The following is a 21,162-nucleotide window of genomic DNA, read 5'->3' as shown; positions in this document are numbered from 1 at the left end:
TATCCACAGAACCCTACACAAAAATGTAAGTGAAACTCTTTAACTTTTTGTACCAAGTTGCAGCTTAATGTTTACAGAGATAAGAAAAAATAAAAACCCCACCTCATTTCTGTGCCTTAACTTGCTACATGCTAAAAAAAAATCCCTTCCAAAAAATTTAAGTAGGAGTAAGGAGTTGTGGGTTTGCCTAGTAATTTCCTAGCTACCATAATCAGCATAAATGAGGGGCAGAACTTCCTATTGTTTTTACCCTGTTTATTCCACTGAGAGACAAAGACATTTAAACTGTCAAAAGAAAAGTGAATTGACTGTAAGTATATGGAGGCGTTCATTCCTCAACCCAGATAGCAGCAGATTTGGTCAATTTATCTAATCTAAATGTGTCAAAAGACAGTACTGTCAAAGCTGGAACAAGTGAATAATAAAGACAGCCACTTTATTAGACCTGCACACTGGGAAGCAATGGTAAAAAGGAAAGTGTATACATATTTATGTCCAGTCTTCTATTCAAGCCACTTCAAACTGAACAGTTAGAAGAGAAATTAAGGCAAACGGGGAAAAAACCAGGAATGATAACAATCTTCCTTTTACACAATAAAAATATACGAAGTAAAGAAGTTCTTGATGCTAGTTCTGAGATACCAACTTCAGGTCTTAGAGTACTTTGATTATAACTTTAACAATGACAGATACAGAAGAAAATGTCAACATCTGCTAATCCGTCATATGTTTCTGCTGCACCAAAATAATGTCTACATTAAAAAAACACTCCACTTACCAAGTGCACTTATAGCATCCTCAAAAAGATTTGATCGAGATGTATCACCTGTTGTACTGTAAGATGAAGACAAGTGCAATGGTAATTACAAAACTTTGGAAAACTTCCTGTTTTTCAAAAAAAGCAGCAGCAGCTGTAACTCTAATAGCCCCTTTTGTTTCTAAAAAACAACAAAGCTTTCCAAAGAGCTCTCTTTTCATCTTGTAGTGAGACCAGATTTTGCAAACTTACAATGCTACCATTTTTAACACAAGGCCAACCTCCTCCCCTACCCCCCAGTAGTTTGGCTCTTGCCCATCTGCTCAGGCATTAGCCACCTGCTTGCTTGAATGCTTTAAAGGGTGGGAGAACAAGGTGGATTTTCAAAAGCACACAGCAGTTTCACTAACTGCTTCCCCATAGTCACCGGTTTGACCTCAATGAGGACCCAAAGAGGTCAGTGGCAAGCACTTACTAAAATCTCAGTACCTTACTTTCCCAGGAATATAAACTGCTAACATTTGCAATTGCTCCATCTCAAGTTATCAAAGCTGTTAAATTACAGGATTAAAGGCTCACCTCCATGAACATCAAAGAACACAGAGGCATAACACCAGGCAGAGGAACCCCAGTTAACTCAGAGCCAAGAGTGCCCCTTTCCTGGCTCCTCCACGGGCTGCAACTTAAAAGCATCAGCCCCTGGTCGCAGGGTGGCACCCCAGTGGGTCAATGGGAGAGGCTCTCCAGGTCTCCTTACAGATCAAGGGCATTACTGCCTACAGGGTGGTGCGACTCACCATGTGGTGCCAGGAAAAAGCATTTGGAGATTGTGCAAGACTTGTTATGGGATATCTAGGGGAAGAACCAAAGGCAGGGAAAGGGAAGCATCAAGGCACCCTGCAGACAAAAAGCATGGATAAAGAGAGCAAAAAGAAGAGAAAAAGGGCCAGTCACATGTAAATAGCACTTGCCTGGCCGTGCCCTGCACCTGACCACCAGTCCATCCTGCCTTCTAATTAAATTTCATTTCTAACTATTTTTCATGCTGGGGTGTCTCTTATTCTACATGCATGTGTGCGTATGGAAGTCTAAGTGGCCACAGCTGGACAGGGAACCATAAGTCACAGGGATCCACACGTCTGTGGAGCAACTGCAGAGACCAGATACTGTGGAAGTCTCAGTGCCAGCAACTGGAAAAGAGGCCACAGGGGTCCATGTGCCTGGGGTGTCGGCAGCTGAAGAGCCTAGAGTGCACGTGTATTCTGTGTGGATGCATATGCTGGCGTGTGTGTAATCACCAGCAAGCACAAAGCTTGACTACAGTGAGTAGGGTAAGACACTTGAGAGCCGGGTACTGAATGGCTCTGAGTCAGAGGCAGCTGCTGGAGAGACTGGAGGGTCCGAGAGAGGAGCTGCTGGAAACACTGTACCGTCTGGGGGTCAGCTACTGCTAAGGTCATAGGCCTCAACCACGTAGTGGAGAGACCTGTTCGTGTGTCCATGAATGAGGCGACTGGGAGACTAGGGAATCTAGGGACTAGCTACCAGGTTCAGTGCATGTCTACAGCTGGTTCCTGGATGGATCCTCTGTATGCATGCGCACACGTGTATGCATGCACACACGTGTATGCATGCAAAGGGAATCTGAGTATCAGCAACTGCAGCAGGGTTGCAGGGCTCAGGAAGTAACATGCCCAGGTACCAAAAACTTGGGAGACTGGGAGATCTAAGGGCCAGCTATCAGAACAGACTGTCTAAGGCCAGCTACTGGAGAAATTCATATTGTTCATTTTTATATTTGTGCATATGTATTTTGCACTAGTGGCCTTTGCCCTGAGTAGCCAGAGGGGAACAGGATGCAACTGCTGCTGTTGTGTGGTTGCTTCAGTGCCGTTTTTTTCCTGCCTGTGTTGACCTATGCAGCCAGCCATACATACAGGTATATACATACTGTGTGTATGTATACTTGATAGACCTGGGGACATGGAGCTGCAGCAGCCTCGCATCCATCAGGCTACAAGAGTCAGCAACTCCTATCAGCAAGTAAAGGATCAACAGATTAATCTGAATCAGTTTTCAGAAGATGCCACTAAAAATCTAACAAGGCATTTACAGAGATGCAGTTTTTTTGTATAAGAAAAAAATCGGTTGCAACAAGAACGCTTCTCTAGTATCTATCACTAGTAAGTTTTACAACTAAAAAAGATCAAAGGCAAAACAGGACACCAGTTTGCCTGGCCATGGCTCAATAAATCTTCAACAGCCTTAGCAATTTAACTTCTAAAGCAAATCAGAAACAAGCAGTACTCACTGAAATCAAGGCAGGTGGTAACTACAATGTATTGGTTAAATTATTCTCTTCCTTCCTGTTAAGTATGTATACTGAGGCTCCCTTATTGCAGTTTTACAACACTGCAATATATACATGGAAAACCTGGAAAGCACTGTTTCAGTATCAAAGATTTAATCTAATATTTGAACCTACTGGACAAACTGAGCAGCAAAAATTCCTACTCATTAACATTTAAAAATTCTAAGTTATTTGACTGATAAATGAGCTTCATTTGTGTTCCATTTTAAAAAGATGTCCATTTCTCAGAATTGCAATATCAAATCGTCAGTTAGGGTACTTAGTGCAAGAAATTTGTGACGACATTTTCAAGATATTGGGCAACTACAAGTTTTGTTTCCTTTTCCTCAAATCAATATTTGATAGTGTTTGAATACAACCACTTCAAAAATTAATTTCTTGTGCACCAGTATTCACATAAATAACACACAAATAATTGAAGACCAGTGTATGAAAAATGAAGACTTGAAGCTATGCAGCACTTCAAGGGCCATTAAATTACAGTTAACAGCACTTTTACCCCATGCAATACTTAAAAGTGGGCAACTTAAAGTGAGCAAAAAAAGGCCACAGCATACAATAAGGATGAAACCTCTAACTTCCATTTGATTTTCTTAAATGTAGAGAATTGAGGTTAAAAGCCATCCCAACTCCCACAACTATCTGCAGATGGGCCAAGGAGCATTCAGAACAAATAAGCTTGTAGCTTTAAGACATTACAAGATTAAGAGCAATACTATATCCTACATTTTGGAAGAAAAAGCTCTTTCCAGGAATTAAGAGACTCTTACAGCAATAAAGAACTTGTGGTTCAAATCTAAGCAACATGATTCAAGACACAATCAGAGGTCTATAAACGGGACAGGACACATCCCTCTGAAGTCTTTAAGAGCTTTGTGAACAGTAGATGCCCGCACAGGTGAATATCCTTAGTCTGAAAAGAAACTTGTGCCACAGTAACTCTGAAATGCCTAATGGGAGCACAAGTCCTGTGTCATTTAACTCTCCACTCCATAGGTTTAGTCCCAAGACCACACTTCCCACAGGAGATGGTGTATGCAGGGAGGGGCACTTCTTACTATCAGTAATGTTTTACTTGAGACAAAGACTGAAGTTACAGTTAAGAAAGAAGAAAAATATGTAGAACGGAGAAAATGATCGGACTACCACTGTAATGGAAAATTCAGCTTAAAATCAAAACTAGAAGCAACAGAAATGGACAGGGAAGCTGGTTTTGGAGGCTCATTCATACCTGTCAGTTGATGATGCGCTGACAGCAGCTGGTGCCTCGGGTGTTTTTTCTGCTGTCTTCTCTTCTTCAGGAGCACTCACGGGTGCAGATTCATAAGCAACTGCATCTGGTGCTGGTGGTGGAGGGACAGCAGCTGGCACAGGGTCAGCAGGGCTTGGTGCAGTGAGTGGTGCGGGAGCTGCAGCAGTCGAGGTCATAGTGGTAGTAGCATCGGACTGCTGAGTTGCTCCAGCTGCTGCTTTGGGCTACAGGAGGATAACAGAATTCAAACACAGCACAGAGCTCCGAAACCTATGCTCTCTATAGTCAGCACAGTGATTAAGTTCTGTTAAGACCATTTGGGTTAGACATTGCTGCCTCAGCATCAAGCATAACATTAAAACATTGCAAGACATTAAATCTATGCCTTTTATTGTGTTTAAACAGGCAACTGATAGTGTCACTAAAGTACTTAGACACCTAAGCACTCACACTATTTGAGTATGAAGTGAAATGCAAAGATAAGATCTAAATATTTATAGACCGAAATACTCTAAACATGAAAACAATCTTGTTTTACAAAAGCATGTTTTTCAGAAGAAACCAAAACACTTGTCAAAAGACATCTGACAAGCATAAGGTTTTCTCACCACTTAAATTTGGAAAAGTGATAAAGACAGAAATCACATTTCCTTATGAATGCTATTGCTGGAAAATGAGATGCTAAAAAATTTAAACTTAACCTGCAACAAGTTTTACTTATGCGCTCTTTACATTCAAAGCACTACATAAATAACATTTCACATAAACTTGAGTTCTGTAGTGAGCACCAAAAATCCAGCCAAATCAAGGACTACCAAATCTACAGCAACAAACTTAGAGTGGGTAATACTTGCATATAATTGTGATTTAATCTTCACATCTCTATTGGAAACATGCATTTTTCTTGGATACAGTCTTAATCCCATTATATAGAAATCACACTTCTCAGAAGGCATGCAACTTCTAGCTAAGGTATGGAAGCTGTATCATTGTAGTCCCTTATGAATATCCTTAAGGATGCACAAGGCTGACCCCCATCTCTGCCTTACCAAAAGAAATAGTTGAACTTTTACAAAACACAACTACTTATTCAAGGTGAATCAATTTCAGACAATTTGCTTAAACTAGGAAAAGTGTATTTCCTCCTTTTGTCTGAAAGGAAAGGAGAGGTTGAGAATTAATAGCTTCCAACATAACAGGCACAATAAAGAACTTTTAAGAAGCATTCAGAGAAAAACACTGAAATAGTCTGAGCATCAAAGTTAGCCATTGTGCTTACATGATAGGGCATGTCTTATCCAGAAAAGAATCAAGGAAAGGAAACTGAGCTTAAAGACTTAGTAAAAAGACCATAACAGTGAAGAAATGCCCAACTCTGAAACACAGGTCCTTTAACATAAGAAGGTATTGTATTTAGCAGTTCTTCATGGAGAACACATATAGCAGTGTTTCTTCTGCTATAAACAAAATGAAAGCTATGCTCTGAAATCCCATCTGCACCTGTTTTCTTGTACTCATAAATGCCTCTTCTCCAGGCAAACCACAGACTAGAACACTGTTCAGGAAGACAGCAGTAACACTTACGTTCAAATAGAGAATCTAATGAGCCAATACCAGACAGAAGTGAAGAGCAACTGAATATAGGTTTTCTTTGTCAGAAGGAGGACCTTTAACAACAAAATGAACTTCCTGTATCAAGACAGAGATGAAGCCAGTTTTATTCAGATCTCAAGGGTCTGGAATGCCTAGAAAATCAATGCCTTGATTCCCAGAAGCCACCATTTGGTGACTGGTTAAGAGGAGAGATACTTCAAATACATGCCACAGTCATTCCCTTTAATTTGCCATTGCAGCCGTTCAAAACTCACAGGTTTGTTGATTGGCATACATATCCTTTCTCTACTGGTTTAAGCTGTTGAGCTTGTCTTTTGTCAACAGCCATGAGTTTCGAGCCGTGAAACACCTATGAGTTTTGAAAAGCAACATGGCAAGACTGGAAGAGTTCTGTACAGAGGATTTAGTAACAAACTATCTAGGTTCCCTTCTTCCTTTTAATATCACTGGAAAAATAACACAGCGAGACAAGAAAGAAGAAACAGTAAAATCAGCCACTGGCAAATTTTTTCTTTGATGTAAACATTCAGCACACAGCAGAAACAACAATCACCGTAGGCAAACTAGGAATGTGAAGCAGTATTTCGTATCGATTTGCAGAAGTATTTATTTTTACTGTTGACCAAAACTTTCACATGATCAAATTCCACTGGTTTTAAGGATAGGCATATACAAGCACTCATCACAATGAAAAAAAGAATGAAATGAATGCAATTTCCTTTTCAAAAATATGGACTACTCACTTTTGTTACCATAACCACCACAAAGTTCTTCTCATCTATTTTGTATTCTTTAAGAGCAGTATCATCATTAAGGATTTTACCTGGCAAATTGAACAGATACAAATTAAGAAAAAGTTATTTAACAGATCATTAGGTGATCTTGGGATTCCCCCACATAAACACAGTTCTTAAAAAAAAAAAAAAACCCCATGAAAACATGTTTTATGCAGATTTATAAATACTAAAAACCCTACAAAAAGTGTTTTGGCTATTAAGCTTTGGCAGTAGAGCTACAAGTAATTTTCGTCCTACGATGTCCACAGCACTCGTTAGCTCCAAGACTGTTGCCATAAGCATTGAAGATTCTTCAAATCATTTAAAAGAGAAGCATTAAATCTAGAGAAAGATTTATTGGACCTTTAACACAGATACAAGTAGTGTAGAGCTTTAGCACACAATAAGCTTAACTAAACAACTTATGCCTGCTTATCCACTCTAGACACAGTAAGAAAACTCCTTCCTGCTTATCTTCAGTTTGCCCTTCAGATGCAGTAAACTATCTACAGTTCCGAGACTGTTTATCTGCATTAGATAAGTTTGTAACTTTGCAACTTTACAATTTGTTCTCAAAAGAAGGCTAAAACATTAGAAAAAGCTAGAACCATGCCATATGCTCCTACCTTGGCAGAAAGATGAAAAAAAAAGATCAGACAAAACCAGAAACATTTGTTATACTACCACTTTTGATGTTTCATAAGGAGAGACAGTACTGTGGCAAAGCAGATTTGCCTCATGTCTACAAGAACTCAGAAACACATTAAACCACAGACTTTTTTTTTTTTTTTTTTTTTTTTTTTAGGATAAGCTCATTTAGAGGCAGTACCACTAATCAGAAAATTATGTCTGTATTTCAGTGAGTTTTATAGCACCTACTTCTACTACAGAATTTTTAGGAAAATATTTTATGATTTTAATTGATTCATTTTCTGAAGATGTGCCAAGGACTGCTTCCCTACTTAAAGAGGAAAATACACATTTTCATAACCATTCTCAGTGCTAGCGGAATACACCACTTAGAGTTAAAACTAGCAGGACACATTCTTATCCTGATGATTGCAAGGAAATCAAGCGATGCATCCACTGCATGGCACTTGGAAGACAAATGAGGTGGCACTGTCCTACTCTATACTGGTTCCACCAGTCTTGCAGGTCAAATACTCAAGAACGTATTATACGTACTGTAGTAGTAGTGATACCTGTAGCAGATGGTGCAGCATCTGACTCTCAACCTACACAGGTTTACTGACAATTTTCTGGTTTATAGGCACTTTGGGGAGGAGCTTGCACAATGTATATATGTAGACATCCTATCTTCTCAGGACCCACCACTTTGAAGGTTTCTAGACTTTACCCTAATACAGATGACAACACAACAGATCTACCTCACTGCTGATTAGCATAACCTTTTTATTTAACCTTTTTCTTACCTTAAATTAAAAAAAAAATTGCAAGCATTTTTAATAACAAATGGTATACTTCTAATCAGGTTCAGTTGGGATATCACTCTGCTTTACCAAACTATGAAAATTCTAAAGCTCATTTTAATGAAAGTAAAAATGTCAGCAATACACCCTTGTTGTATATCTTGTCCAAGAAAAAAATACAAGCAATATTTGGATGGTCTTCTATTCTAAATCTTATTTCCTGCATTTCCTACTGCTTGTGAGGATTATACAATGCTGAGGATAAATTCTGGCTTCTGAAAATACTCAAGTCATTTCACATGATCTTACACAACCCTTGATTTTTCTAATCATGGAAATATAATATTAAGAGTGTCACGCAATTATACATATTGCACAAGGCCTTCTGCCTTGTTCATATTTATTACACATGCGACTTTTACCTTCATGTTCTTGATGTGCATTCCCTTTCCTGAAGTACAAGTGACATAAAACTTGCTCAGAAACATAGTACTGAGGAGTCTGTACAAACATGGAGAGAGTCCCGACTTCTCTTCCATTAGCATCTTTCTATTATGATCAGTGGCTTTGCCTTATTAGAAGTGGAAAACCAATACTGTTTACAAAGCAGTACAATGAAGAAGTAAAAAGACCACCAAAGTTTCTTGCAAGCATGGTTTCAGAGGAAAAAGCAGTAGAAGGGGTACTGGAATAGAACTTTTTAAGTCCTGACGCAAAGTGAGAACAAAAAATGGATCTGTGTATTAGTGCCAGAATGGACCAGCCAGGTAGAAAATAGTAAAAAAATATTGCCAAAAAAATTTTGAATTATGTTAGCTCAAATAAAGTAACTTCATGTCTTTATCTGACATTAGCCTGCTTTTTGCTAGTGCATAATACATGTTTCTAACGATGGCTTAAAAGTATTGAAAGCACCTTTGTACAGCAAGGATTTGCTGGTGGGTTTCTTTTGTTAATACAAAAGAAATAATCTGATTTTTAATCCTCTGCGGCATATACAGGAACACTTAAGCTACACACAGCATAAACTGAACAAAAGACAAGACTAAACCCAGAACATGAGATGTTATCTGTTTAAATCCTGATTTCTTGTAAACAAAACCTATTTCTACTTCATCTAGCATAACCCACCCAGGACTAAAACTGTTAGCATATCATGCTATAAGAGCAAAGATAACAACAGACACACATGTATTAAAACCTGAAAAATTCTGACTCAAAATTAAGAGTTTGTTGTTGGTTTGTTCTTGTGTTTGTGTTTTAACCTGTTTGCATTTCAGTACTTATAATCTTTAGAAGACTTAACATTCACATCAAAGTCAAAGAACATTAAAAAAAAAAGGTAGATTCAGGTACAATCACTTCAGAATATTGATTACCTGCGTAAATTAGTTTTTGACCAGCTACTGGAAAAGCATCTTTCCCCCTTTCTGATTCAATCTTCTCTTTCAGTGCCTTCACCTAAAGCACAGAAACAGTCTTAATGAAAAAAACTCAGAAGTTACACAATACAAACCTAATCAAGTACACTTTGTTCTAAGTTTTAAATACTAAAAAGTAGTTTTCAGTCATATCTTGATTATGTCAAGTACATCAGTCTTCCAAAGACGTCATTGCAACCACTTGCAGAGCAACATGTTCCCATCCCAAATAATCTCTCGTGCTTAATCAAATTAGATAAGTAATTTCTCCAGGAGAAGTCTTTACGTACAAGTTTACAACACAGTGAAAAACTGAGAAATTTGCACAAAAAATGCTTTTATCTACTGACCCATTTCCCCTCCCTGTTCCTTCTCTGAATGCAGGAGGTACACATGCTATACACAGCTGGCGGCTTTCTTCATCATAATGACTCTTCAGGGAATGCCTGTTTTTTTGGTACGGTCACCATGACATTAGATTTAACCCACTGGAATGACCTGAAACCTTGATATGCAAAGACTTGTGCAAACTGTCCAATTGTTCATTTATGTAATTAATCTTCAACTCTTTTCCCTCCCCCGTGATTTTTTGAGCTTTGCATAGCAATTTTAAGCATACACAGGAAAGCCTTTTTGCCTTATTTACTTGCTTACACAGACCACTGACATACAGTCCGCACTTTCAGAGCACCACATACAATAGCTCAAATGACACTGTTACTTGTCATGTATCAGAATGCCTGTATTCTCCAGAAAGACTGCCTAATGCTATCCTGAGGAGATAAAGGATGTTCCTGTAGAAGCATTTCTGCACTGACACATTTGAAAACATGTTCTAAGACAAACTGCCTGTATACAAACATTCATTCTTCTTGCTTCCTGACAGACACTCCCAATATACATAAAACAAAGACAACCAATCTGTTATGAACTTATTACTACAAACTAACTCCATCTTCTAAAGTTCCTTTTTCCTGAATATTCATAAGGTTTTTTCATGAAATGCTGCAATTGAGATGCATATACCTAGCTATTTAACCAGCTGAGCACATGAAAATGTGTTTATCTTGACAGCTTAATTCGACTGGCAACTACTTGTGCCACAGGCACCTGCAGTACTATCATTCTGCATTATTTTTTAAAGCTGTAGCTCACTATTACAGTTGCTTCAGTAGAAAATACTGTTTCAGTGTATTTACAGGTGCTAAATGGTACATATTTACTGAGAAGTTGAGCTTTGTGATTCTCAGCATAATTAAAATCTGTCATCCACTTCACATGCCAGTCATGCTTCCTGGCTTCACTTTATTCTTCTGTTAATTATGTCTTAAGACTTTTGTGTTACTTTTCCCCTTTTCCTTCATTGGTCTGCTCGCTTCTTCTCCCTCTTCCTCTCAGATTTTATTTCCATGTTTCTTTATCAATCTCTTTACCAGGCTAATCCTTTCAGTTTGGATGTTTGGTCCAAAAGGCACAAACCAAACTTTTACACTCACAATGGAGCTGCATCTTTTCAGCAGTATGCATAAAAAGGAGTGTTTGTTTTACCAGGCTTCATGACCCAGCAAAGGAGGCCTGCAGAACCAAACCTCTTCTGTAAGCTTACACCTGATGTAGGTGATTAAATCACTAGCCACACAAGGATACAGAACAAAACATATGACTTCCATCTACAGAACCACACCAAAATAGGAAGCCAACTCTTTTTCTCCTCAGCAGATGGAGGAAGGATGCTTTTGGTATTCTTATTATACATGCCATCCCAGCACCTGCCAAAAGCTTTAAAATCAGTCTCCAGCCAGGCAATTGCTTTGCCACAGCAAAACTAACAGCAGCTCACTGCCATCCATAAGCCTTCAGGCAGGGTCAAACCATTACTTATTTTTATAATAATTTGCTGATAGCATCATCATTCTCATGCACTTACTTTACAAAAGTCTATTCTCTCCCTGGGTTTACATTTATTTTAAAAGAGTATTTCCTTGAAAACTAAACATCTAATTAATTATTTTTAATTATTTTAATTATTAATTTAAAATTCTGTAATGTAGTTCAAGTTGCTCCTACAAAACTGAAAATATACAAAATAGTCAAGTAACTTCCAGAAAATACATTTCAAAACACTATTTAACTGTTTTATACAGAATAGTACTTCATGTAAGGGAATCTGTCATCACTTAAGTGAATTCACTTAAGTGATCATACCTATTCAAAGGAGGAAACGAAAAGGACTTCTACTGAAGCCAACTCTTAACTGCTATAGCTTGAATCTGCAAGAGAATGCTGTCAGCTGCAGACATCAGCATTCTCCTGTTAGAGGCAGAAGTTTAAGAAACACTCAAGCTAAAATAAGTTTTTATAAACAGTGCCTGCCTGTTCTTTTGGCTTTCATCAGCGCCTAGCCTGAGACCAAAACCACTTCATTTGCAGAGGACACAATACTAATTCTCAGAATAAAAAAAAAAAAATAGGTAACATCAGATACATCAAATTCAACAGTAACATGCTAGTGGCATAAAATTTCCTCTTGTAGTTCTAACTGGAGTGACTGAAGACTTAGCACTCACTAACAAGAAGACAGCCATGCCCTTAATTCTGCCAAAAGAAAAGAGTACATAAGAGCACTCCCTAAACAACCTGTCATCAGACACAGCAGTCTGAACCACCTTCATTTAGATTTAAACTGTAATTGCTCCTTTTTCAAGGAAGAAGAAGAAGAAAAAAAACCCCTCTCACTGCTCCTCAGAAAGGCAGTTGCATTGTCCAGCTAGTGGTACAGCGAGCTGCTGAAAAGAGCAACATCCTAAGCTTTGCCTCTAGCAAATTACGTTGCTGACAATCTAGACTTCAGCATTACCATCAGCCTCAGGTTATTAAGTGAAAGTTAATTTCAGGAAAGCACACCCAGCACATCGATCTGTCAAACTTAGAAAGCATGTTTAAGATAGACAGTCAACCTCTGCATCCATTAACATTATGACATATTTTTCTGGAAAATACAGATATATAAACCAAACCTCCAGGCTACCTAGCTTTATTCCACTTGATCAGAGTTCAAAATTGTCCTGGTTTCAACTGGGATAGAGTTAATTTTCTTTCTAGTACCTGGTATAGTGTTATGTTTTGGGTTCAGTACGAGAATAATGTTGGTAACAAACACACTGACGCTTTCAGTTGTTGTTAAGTAGTGTTCATACTAAGTCAAGGATTTTTCAGCTTCTCACGCCCAGCCAGCAAGAAGCCTGGAGGGGCACAAGAGGCTGGGAGGGGACACAGCCAGGACAGCTGACCCAAACTGGCCAAAGGGATATTCCATACCATGTGGCATCATGCCTAGGATATAAACAGGGGGGAGCTGGCCTTGGGGGGAGATCGCTGCTTGGTAACTAACTGGACATCAGTCGGTGGGCAGTGAGCAATTGCTTTGTGCACCACTTCTTCTGTATATTCCAATCCTTTATTATTGTAAATTTATTGTTGTTACTATTATCATTATTAGTTTCTTCCTTTCTGTCCTATTAAACTGTTCTTATCTCAACACACGAGTTTTAACGGTTTTTTTTTCCCCCGATTCTCTCCCCCATCCCACTGGGTGGGGGAAAGTGGGTGAGCAGCTGCATGGTGCTTAGTTGCTGGCTGGGCTTAAACCACAACAAAAATGTATTTCAGTCCTCAGAGAATCCCATTTTTCTTCTGCCCTAATAAATTTTGCAGCAGAATAAAGGGAGCCCATCCTTTATGACAACACCTTTAAGAATGAGCATCAATTCATCTGCAAACACTTACCCTAAACATTCAAAAACAGCACACTTGAACACTACAGTGGCCAACTTGGAAGACAATTTTCTTCTGCCCCCTATGAATTTAGATGCAAAACTCTCCCTACTATTCAGAGTCCGTACTGAACACAATGTCCTCAAGAATAGATGCTATGCAACCTGTTTAATTAAGTCAGAGCTGATCAACTCCTAACCGAAAAACTGAGGTCTTCCTAGGAAACACCAGTTCCCAATTGCACCCCCGCTGGGCATCCTAAAAACAAGTTACATGAAACTACTAGTGCTAAGTTGCCCAGTTGTTGCCTACAGTTATTTTAGCCCACTAAGCAAGGAGGGCATGCCATGTTCCAAACAGGCAAGGAGTTTCCATAGGTCAGTATATTGAGCAAACTCCCTCCCTTCCCTCTCACACACCAATTTCTATTTCTCCTACATTATACACTATGCTAAAACAGAAGAGGAAAAAAATCCATTGATTCAAAGACATTTCATAATTCCTAATAAAAAAGTGAACAGTATACATCCACCAATTTATAATTACACTGGCTGTACAACACAGGCAAGTTAAATTTCTGAATTTCTTGAGATCTATAGAGAAACTTAACATAATAGTAGAAAGGACCCTTTCCGACATAAAACCACATACAAGCCTTTCACAGCACAATCTTCATGAGGAATCTGATCCACCTCCACCTAAACACAAGTATGGTTGGTTGCTACTTCTTCTACCACAAGGCTGATACAAACTTTATTCTGATGTTGGAAGACTTTTCCTGATTTCAAGCCCAAATTAATTCACAGACTATTAATACTCATTTGTTCTTATGCTGATGTTATAGTTCAAGTCCGAATAACCTTCCCACCTCCCAGGGTACTTACCACTACGAAATATTCACACAGCATTAACAAATCTTTCTCCAAGCTTGTGAGCTTATCTAGCCAAGACCCTTTAGGTTGCTTTCACATGGCAGTCTCAGTCTTCCATACCCTCCTAGTACCTCTTTCCTCCAGCTGCTCCGGTGTAAATTCATTCCCGCTGGGAACAGGCGGCCGGCACACACATATAGAGGGGCACCGCTACTCTTAGTGGAAATTCCAGGAGCCGTGAGCTTCAGGGCTTCATCTTGTAGTCAATCCAACTCATCATTAACCTATGCTGCTCCTTTGACAGCCACTTCCAAAAGACTGACCCCCAATCAGGCAGCCGAGTACAAGCGTTAAACTTTGTGCTCCTCAATTCCATCATGTTTCTATTGAGGTCTACTCAAAATCATCAAATTCCTACCAAATTAATAAAAGGACTACGAAGAGATGCATCCCAAGACCAACTCTGAAAGACCTTCACTACCAGCCTACTTCCAGTTGAACTGCTGCTCTTGTTGAGAAGAAACTCTGAGCACAGAGGGTTTGTAGTCTGCCTTCTACTTCTCTACCAATCTCCACCTTTCCTGTAAGAGACTAACAGGTTTCTCCCAGGCTTTGGGAAAAGTCATTGTTTAGACAAGGATGAAAGCTTTCAGTCCAAAGGGCTTTGCTCTCCTCCTCCTCCCTGAGGGAGGACATGCTCGTCTAAACACTTCTGGTTAGAATTTAGGCTTAATATTGCCCAGTTCTCCCTCCCACTGCCCTTGAAAACATATTTACCACACAGTATACTGCCATACAGGCACTGCTCAAAATCAGGTGAGGACGATGCAGTTGTGTCCGACAATAAACCAGCTAAGGAAGCAACAAACTGACCAGTGCAACAGGTTTTGCCACCCTCAACCAAACTCCATGATCGGCAACAGATTATTGTTGCATATATTGTGCCTCCTATTGAAATGTCCAGGGGATAACAAACTACTTAGCTCGTAAGTACATGCTTTACAGTAGCCTTCCTGATGACAACACATTTGCTTCTAGCTACTTCCTTCTACAAATAAGAGAAGCAGATTTTGCTGCTACAAACCGATATTTACAGTCATCTCTTCCACCGTCTTCCTAAACAGGACACTCGTATTTAGTCAGCAGACCACCTCGACGGTTGCATGAACAGATTACTGCCCTACGGCGGGTCCCTAAGGCATAACAGATACAGTAAGCGAGAACCGCCACAGGACAGGAAGAGTCTTGTGAATCCAGTCAGGTTTACAAGGTTAGTGAGTGACGGGAAAAAAACCCACATTTGTACTCAACTAAACATAGGATTTAAAACTATTCCAATATTTAAAAACAGCCTCACACGCAGTGTAAAGCATTCATAAGCTTCTGTATTTACTATTTGCCTTTACTGTGCTGAAGCTTGCTTGCATACAAACACCAGAAGCAGCCTGGTCTGGAAGATAAAGAGTCTGGAATTGGCAAGGTACAAATCCAAGTTAAGCTCTGACACTTACTTCCTGAGCAATTACCTCTGCCTTTCTAATTTCCTCTCTAACACTGAGCTCATCCACACCTAGGTGAAGTTTATCAGGCTAGTAGCTGCTGTTATACATTGCCCCAGACATCAACAGAAGTAAGTTCTGATCTCAAAGTTGGCCTCTATACACTTCTACCCTGCATTTCAAATTTGATCCAAGCCCGGAGGAGACACTAAGGCCAGTTTCCTGACACTAAACAGTGACTAAAAGAGCTGCATACATGCAGATTTGTACTAACACACAAACACACAGATCTCAACATGAAGCAGAGCTTTAGGCAACAGAGAAAAAAAAAGCTCAGCTGTCTGCACCTTTCAAAAAAAGCAGAAAGATGTGGCTATTGACAGCTCTGAGTGCTCCCTATGAACCCACAAGGGCTTGTTTTAAGGACAAAGTTTACATTCTCTGAGTGGTGACTCTTGCATGGTCACCATGATTAGCATAAACAACCCTCCAGTACCTTTAAGCAGACAATTTTTACAACAAGCATAGTCTCCACAAACTGGTCTACGCGGGTAAATGCAATATAGTGGTTTGAGTATGAACAAAATTGACAAGACGTTTTAAGTCATTACAGCAAGACACTTAAAAAAAAGACAACCTTCCCAATACTGCATACCGATAAACTTAAGTTGGAGGGGTAAACCAAGTTTTATTTAGATATGCAGTAACGGCCTTCATACAGATAACCAAATAAAAACCAAGTTAGAAATACAAGGCGTGAAGCTCAGACATTCAAGTTGGCGGGGAAGGGTGGGGGGGTGGAGATAAGGATTTCAGCCCCAGTTCTGTTCCTTTCTCTGAGCTTAACATGCCTCTGATAGAAAAACACAGGGAATGACAGAGACGGGGAGAACTACGGTCAGTTAGCCTTTAGACCACACTCCAACTCAGGACGCTTACAGCAGTCACAAGCCCTTCCCTCTGCTTTTCACGTTCATTTGGTGCTCCCTGCAGGGCAGCCTGCAGAGGAGAGCCGCTGAGGCTTCCCGTCTGGCCTTTACAGGGCCTAGGTAAGACACGCTGCACTTCACCACACCCTGTAAAATAAAAAGTGATTTGTTCCAGTGAGTCCACTCCGCCCAAGTATCCTGTCTGGAACAGTGACCAAAGATACAAACCTTGCTGGGAGAAGACATTGGCAGCCATATCCGACAGTCCTGGAAATTTACGTAGCCCTATAAATTTCCCTTTGGGAAAGTATTTTCCTATGTTTCAGAAATACAATGAAAATACTTTCCAACGGTTCGCCGGTAAACACGCCCTTGTATGCTCAAGGGCAGTACCGAGACTGTAGACAGTTGCACGGTCATCTGCTCGTGCTATTCTTTAATTAACACGTACTCTCCACTCCCAGTTAAGTTCCAAACGCAACACCTTCCAGCCTCTTGTTATCCGTATCAAGGGCAGGTATCTTTGCCTACCAATCATACCTGCAAAATAGACTTTAAATATCAGAGACAATTATGCACAGAGCTATCCATAAGTGCGTACGACCTGTCTATTCGACTTCCCGGTTTAGTGGCCGCCTTGGGAACGGCGGTCCAAGAAGGTTTGGATTGTTGAGAAATACAGCACAGGATATTGACAAAGTATTAAAAGTACCAAGGTAACTTTTGCTTGCAGACAGCTACGCTGGATAACAATATTCCAAATAAAACAGTTGTAAAATTATGGTCACAGAGCCAACGCCTTTGAAAAATGGGTAACATGTAAAAACATATTCTAAGACAAATAAAATCAGCTGTAGTCATAACTTACGCTACAAATTATATGGCAACGCTCACTAGAATTTAAGGAAAATGCTCCTGAGTACGTGAAAGCCTAGCCTGCTTCAGCCAAGAATTAGAACAACTTCCCTTGCTTGAAAATTCTAACTCTCGCCAGGAAACAGGGAAAAAGACTAGCCACCGAAGAAAAGCACGAGCAAAAAGACCCAGAGAGTTAATAAAATAAACATCAATTATCAGAGAACCTAACTTGAAAATGCTACAGTCTGCAAGAAAAAGTATAAAAACGATGAAGAAAAACACAAATGCTCCCTGACACTCTTATTCTGCTAGTCTCCGAAGCTACCATTTTTGCAGAGCCATCTATCAAACCTCAAGCAGCAAGTACAAGCCCTTCAGATTCACACCTCCTCTGACTGTGCAAGTACATACCAATTAAATCCTAGGAGATGCAAGAGCAACATAACAATCCTCTAGAAGAGGAGAAAGACACCTGCTGTAAAATCAAAGAAGAATCAGAGAAAAACATCAGGACTCGAGACAGAAAGGTATCTTCAATACCTAGAAGGGTATTTCTGGATTTTGAACAGGATCATGAGAGCATTTTTTCCTCCAACCACTAAGATTATAAACTCCCGGGGAACTATAAAAACAATCCTCTTATCGGCAACTGCTGCAGGATGAACCTACGCTGAAACACAGGTAGGAAGGAGGCCGTCAGAATAAGTTCGTACTTCCTCATAGGTGACAAGCCTCCAAGTCAGATTTTACCATTTCACCCGGCAAAATTCTCTGCCTCTTGCAGAACTGTTTCGAAAGTTAATTCTTCCGATACGTACAATAAACTACAAATTCAGCAAAACCAAAATGACCAAAACTAAATCTATTACAATCTTCTTATATCACAAAAAAAAAAAAAAAAAAAAAAATCACTTTCTTATGAGATAAATGTACTACTACTTACAATTCATTCACTTATATATCGAATTGCGTTAACCCTTATTCTTCGCTACTGCTGCTACATCAGGAGGTGGTTTTCCAACACAAGCCCACAGTTTACCAGGACAGCTCCAAGAAACACGATTGATACCTTTTAAAACAACCCATTATTTGTTTCCACGCATCTTTCCTAGCCCCAGACGGAACAAGAATTGAGGCAAAGGATGCTATAAAATTACATAGGCTTTCAATATTCACCTCCTTTTTTTATCAGCTGCTTTAGTATAGCTCTCAATATACCCAACAGATACAAACAGAGGTAACTAATAAAATTTTGTGGGTTCACAAATAGTGCTCGCTTTCATAGGCGTTCACAAATCACACTCTATTCATTCAGACGACAGTCTACACTAATTTATCACTGCGCTCTCTGGAGAGAATTAAAGCAGCTTGTCATTTCCTCACAGACACCCCCCCCCCCCATGTACATACTAAAAAGTACCACCCTTACATGTACCACCCCATTGTTGTTACAAAGCCAAAAGGTTTTTTACACCCCCTACAAACCAGAAAACACAAATTCCTTGCTATGACATTGTCTTTTGAAAAATAATGAGCATAGTATCTCTTTTCCCCTGCCGTGTACCTCTTTCATCTGCAAAAATGAAATGCATGCCATACCTCACTTTTTCCTCATTACAGACCCTTTGCATCCTGCTTCAGTTTTGCTGCAGCACACTCCGCACACGGGTAATATAGCTTCCGTTAGCATCCAGCCTAAATTTCTAAACTTAAAAACCAGGAGCTGCCAGCACCAAAGGGGCATAACACTAGCATCCAAAAATCCCCATACGCACCTTCAACAATAAAGCAGAAACGTATGAAGGATGCACCAGAACATACAGAAGCTCAAACTCCCACAACTCGGTGCCCTGCTGACACGGTGTTAAACAAGCAGGCATATCCTGGGTGTTCAAACATTGTGGCGGAACAGCGAAATGTGAAAGCCCACACCATGTGACACAGAGACCGCGGCCAAAAGACTACTGACATCCTGAAGATTCCTTGCACTTCTCTGCGTTTCGACAACTGGGTTTCCAGGTTAACAGCACAGGGAAGCTCAGAAACAAACAGGACAGACTTACTTGCAACTGGTATTTCACTTTCAAAGAAAGTTAAGAACGTTTGTCGAGGGTTTTTTAAAAGCCTGCTTCATGTCTCCACAGTGATAACTACAACAAGAAGCACAAGATTTAGAAGCCTACAATGCCATCACCGTCACCTCAGACAAGAGGTGCGGGCTACACAGGTCTGCATCAGACAGAGCTTGTTACTCGCTCCTAACACAACGCTTAATGTGTTCACACTCTCACACACAGCCAACAAACACAAGCAGCAGCTTCTGTAGATAAATGCACGCTTTCATTTGTCCTGGTTAAGCCTGGATGCTCAAGTACTGAACTGCCCCCGCTCAGAACACCACCATGATTGCAACGGGTAAAGCCACCCTGTTCCTGCAGAGCACGAAGAGTACAACACTCATTCCCATGCCCTCCAGAGGTTTTCCCGCCAAAGCTTAACAAAAACAGCCCTGCCTGCAAAAATGTCTCCATTCCATAACTTCTCCGTTTCTCAGATAAGGGGGCCTGAGGCTCAATCTCCTCCGCTTTTTTAGTCAGTCAAAATATTGGACAGTCTTCATCTAGCCCTTGCACAAATAAGAATATGCCGTGCTTCAAGCCTAGTTTGTGTTCAGTCAAAATACTCCGTTGGCCAATACTCTAAAACACAACTAAACCAAAACTAAAGCCACATTATTAACAGCGTGTTCTGAACTTTAAAAATCCAACTGTCTGGTCAAGCAGGAAAAAAACACCACTTTTTTGTGTCAGAGCTGTAACAAGCCTAACTGGTTACTATGAAGTGTGTTGCTTCCAATTCTCCCCGGACGGTTAGTCTAAACATTCCTTACTAGTGTTAACGACAGCTTTCGATTACAAGCGTAAACTGTTGCTAGAATACTACCTTGCGCTGTAACATCAAGTCTCTTCAGGTTAACTTTGTATTGAGAAGAAGGGGAGAAATTGCTAGAGCCAGAAACCAATTTTAGAGCCACGAGTTTCCTGGGCCTGCCACCACTAGGCGATTTTTGGCCTTGTCACAGCGTAGGGCACAGCTCCAAGTAAACAAGCGCACCTCTAGCAGAGAAACACACGCATACAGCTCAAAGACTAAAAGTAATGTTTCCTGAACTCCCCAAAACAAACACATTGGTTTCAAGGCCTTAGAAAATTCACCTAAGAAACCGGTGCACTCTGATACAACGGGTATTTCTAAAATTCAGACGGAGAGCGTTCAAACACATGCTTGGGAAACACTTGCTTAACAGATTCCCTTTCAGAGCATTTTCCAGTTTTAACAGCTTTGGGTTCTAGCTGAAGGCTCAGAAGTATTCTCCTCTTCACCAAGTTCTACAATTCACAAACTTTCAACCAGAATTTCTTCGCAATTTTCTAAAAAGGAGAGCAAGGAAACGCTAAGACATTTTTCACCTCTGCAGCTAACAAGATCAAGGCTTCACCCTGCCCCCTTTAAAACAAAGTTCTCCTCAAATGCTACCCACGCTTCCTCTACCTTCCCACCCATTCCTAGCCAAAACCTTAAGTCCCAGGCTCATGAGAAGCACTCTTT

At 40.1% G+C, this 21,162-nt stretch overlaps 1 protein-coding gene across 5 annotated transcripts in view; it reads right to left on the bottom strand.

Moving 5' to 3' along the window:
• Nucleotides 1-21,162, bottom strand: part of RAD23B (RAD23 homolog B, nucleotide excision repair protein) — a 429,127-nt gene that overhangs the window by 13,948 nt on the left and 394,017 nt on the right. For 4 of the 5 annotated variants that reach the window (XM_041120776.1, XM_030004098.2, XM_030004097.2 and 1 more), the window contains exons 2-5: nucleotides 9,580-9,661; nucleotides 6,738-6,817; nucleotides 4,360-4,604; nucleotides 779-834 (exon numbers count right to left, since the gene is read on the bottom strand). In XM_041120776.1, the coding sequence (XP_040976710.1) occupies nucleotides 779-834; nucleotides 4,360-4,604; nucleotides 6,738-6,817; nucleotides 9,580-9,661 (463 nt within the window). Of the gene's footprint in view, nucleotides 1-778; nucleotides 835-4,359; nucleotides 4,605-6,737; nucleotides 6,818-9,579; nucleotides 9,662-9,971; nucleotides 10,032-21,162 lie in introns of those variants that run through there. The other variant, XM_041120775.1, reaches the window with a different exon arrangement.

Source organism: Aquila chrysaetos, chromosome Z, assembly GCF_900496995.4.
Source record: "Aquila chrysaetos chrysaetos chromosome Z, bAquChr1.4, whole genome shotgun sequence".
Taxonomy (NCBI): domain Eukaryota; kingdom Metazoa; phylum Chordata; class Aves; order Accipitriformes; family Accipitridae; genus Aquila; species Aquila chrysaetos.
This window is presented reverse-complemented; position numbering and strand designations above follow the sequence as displayed.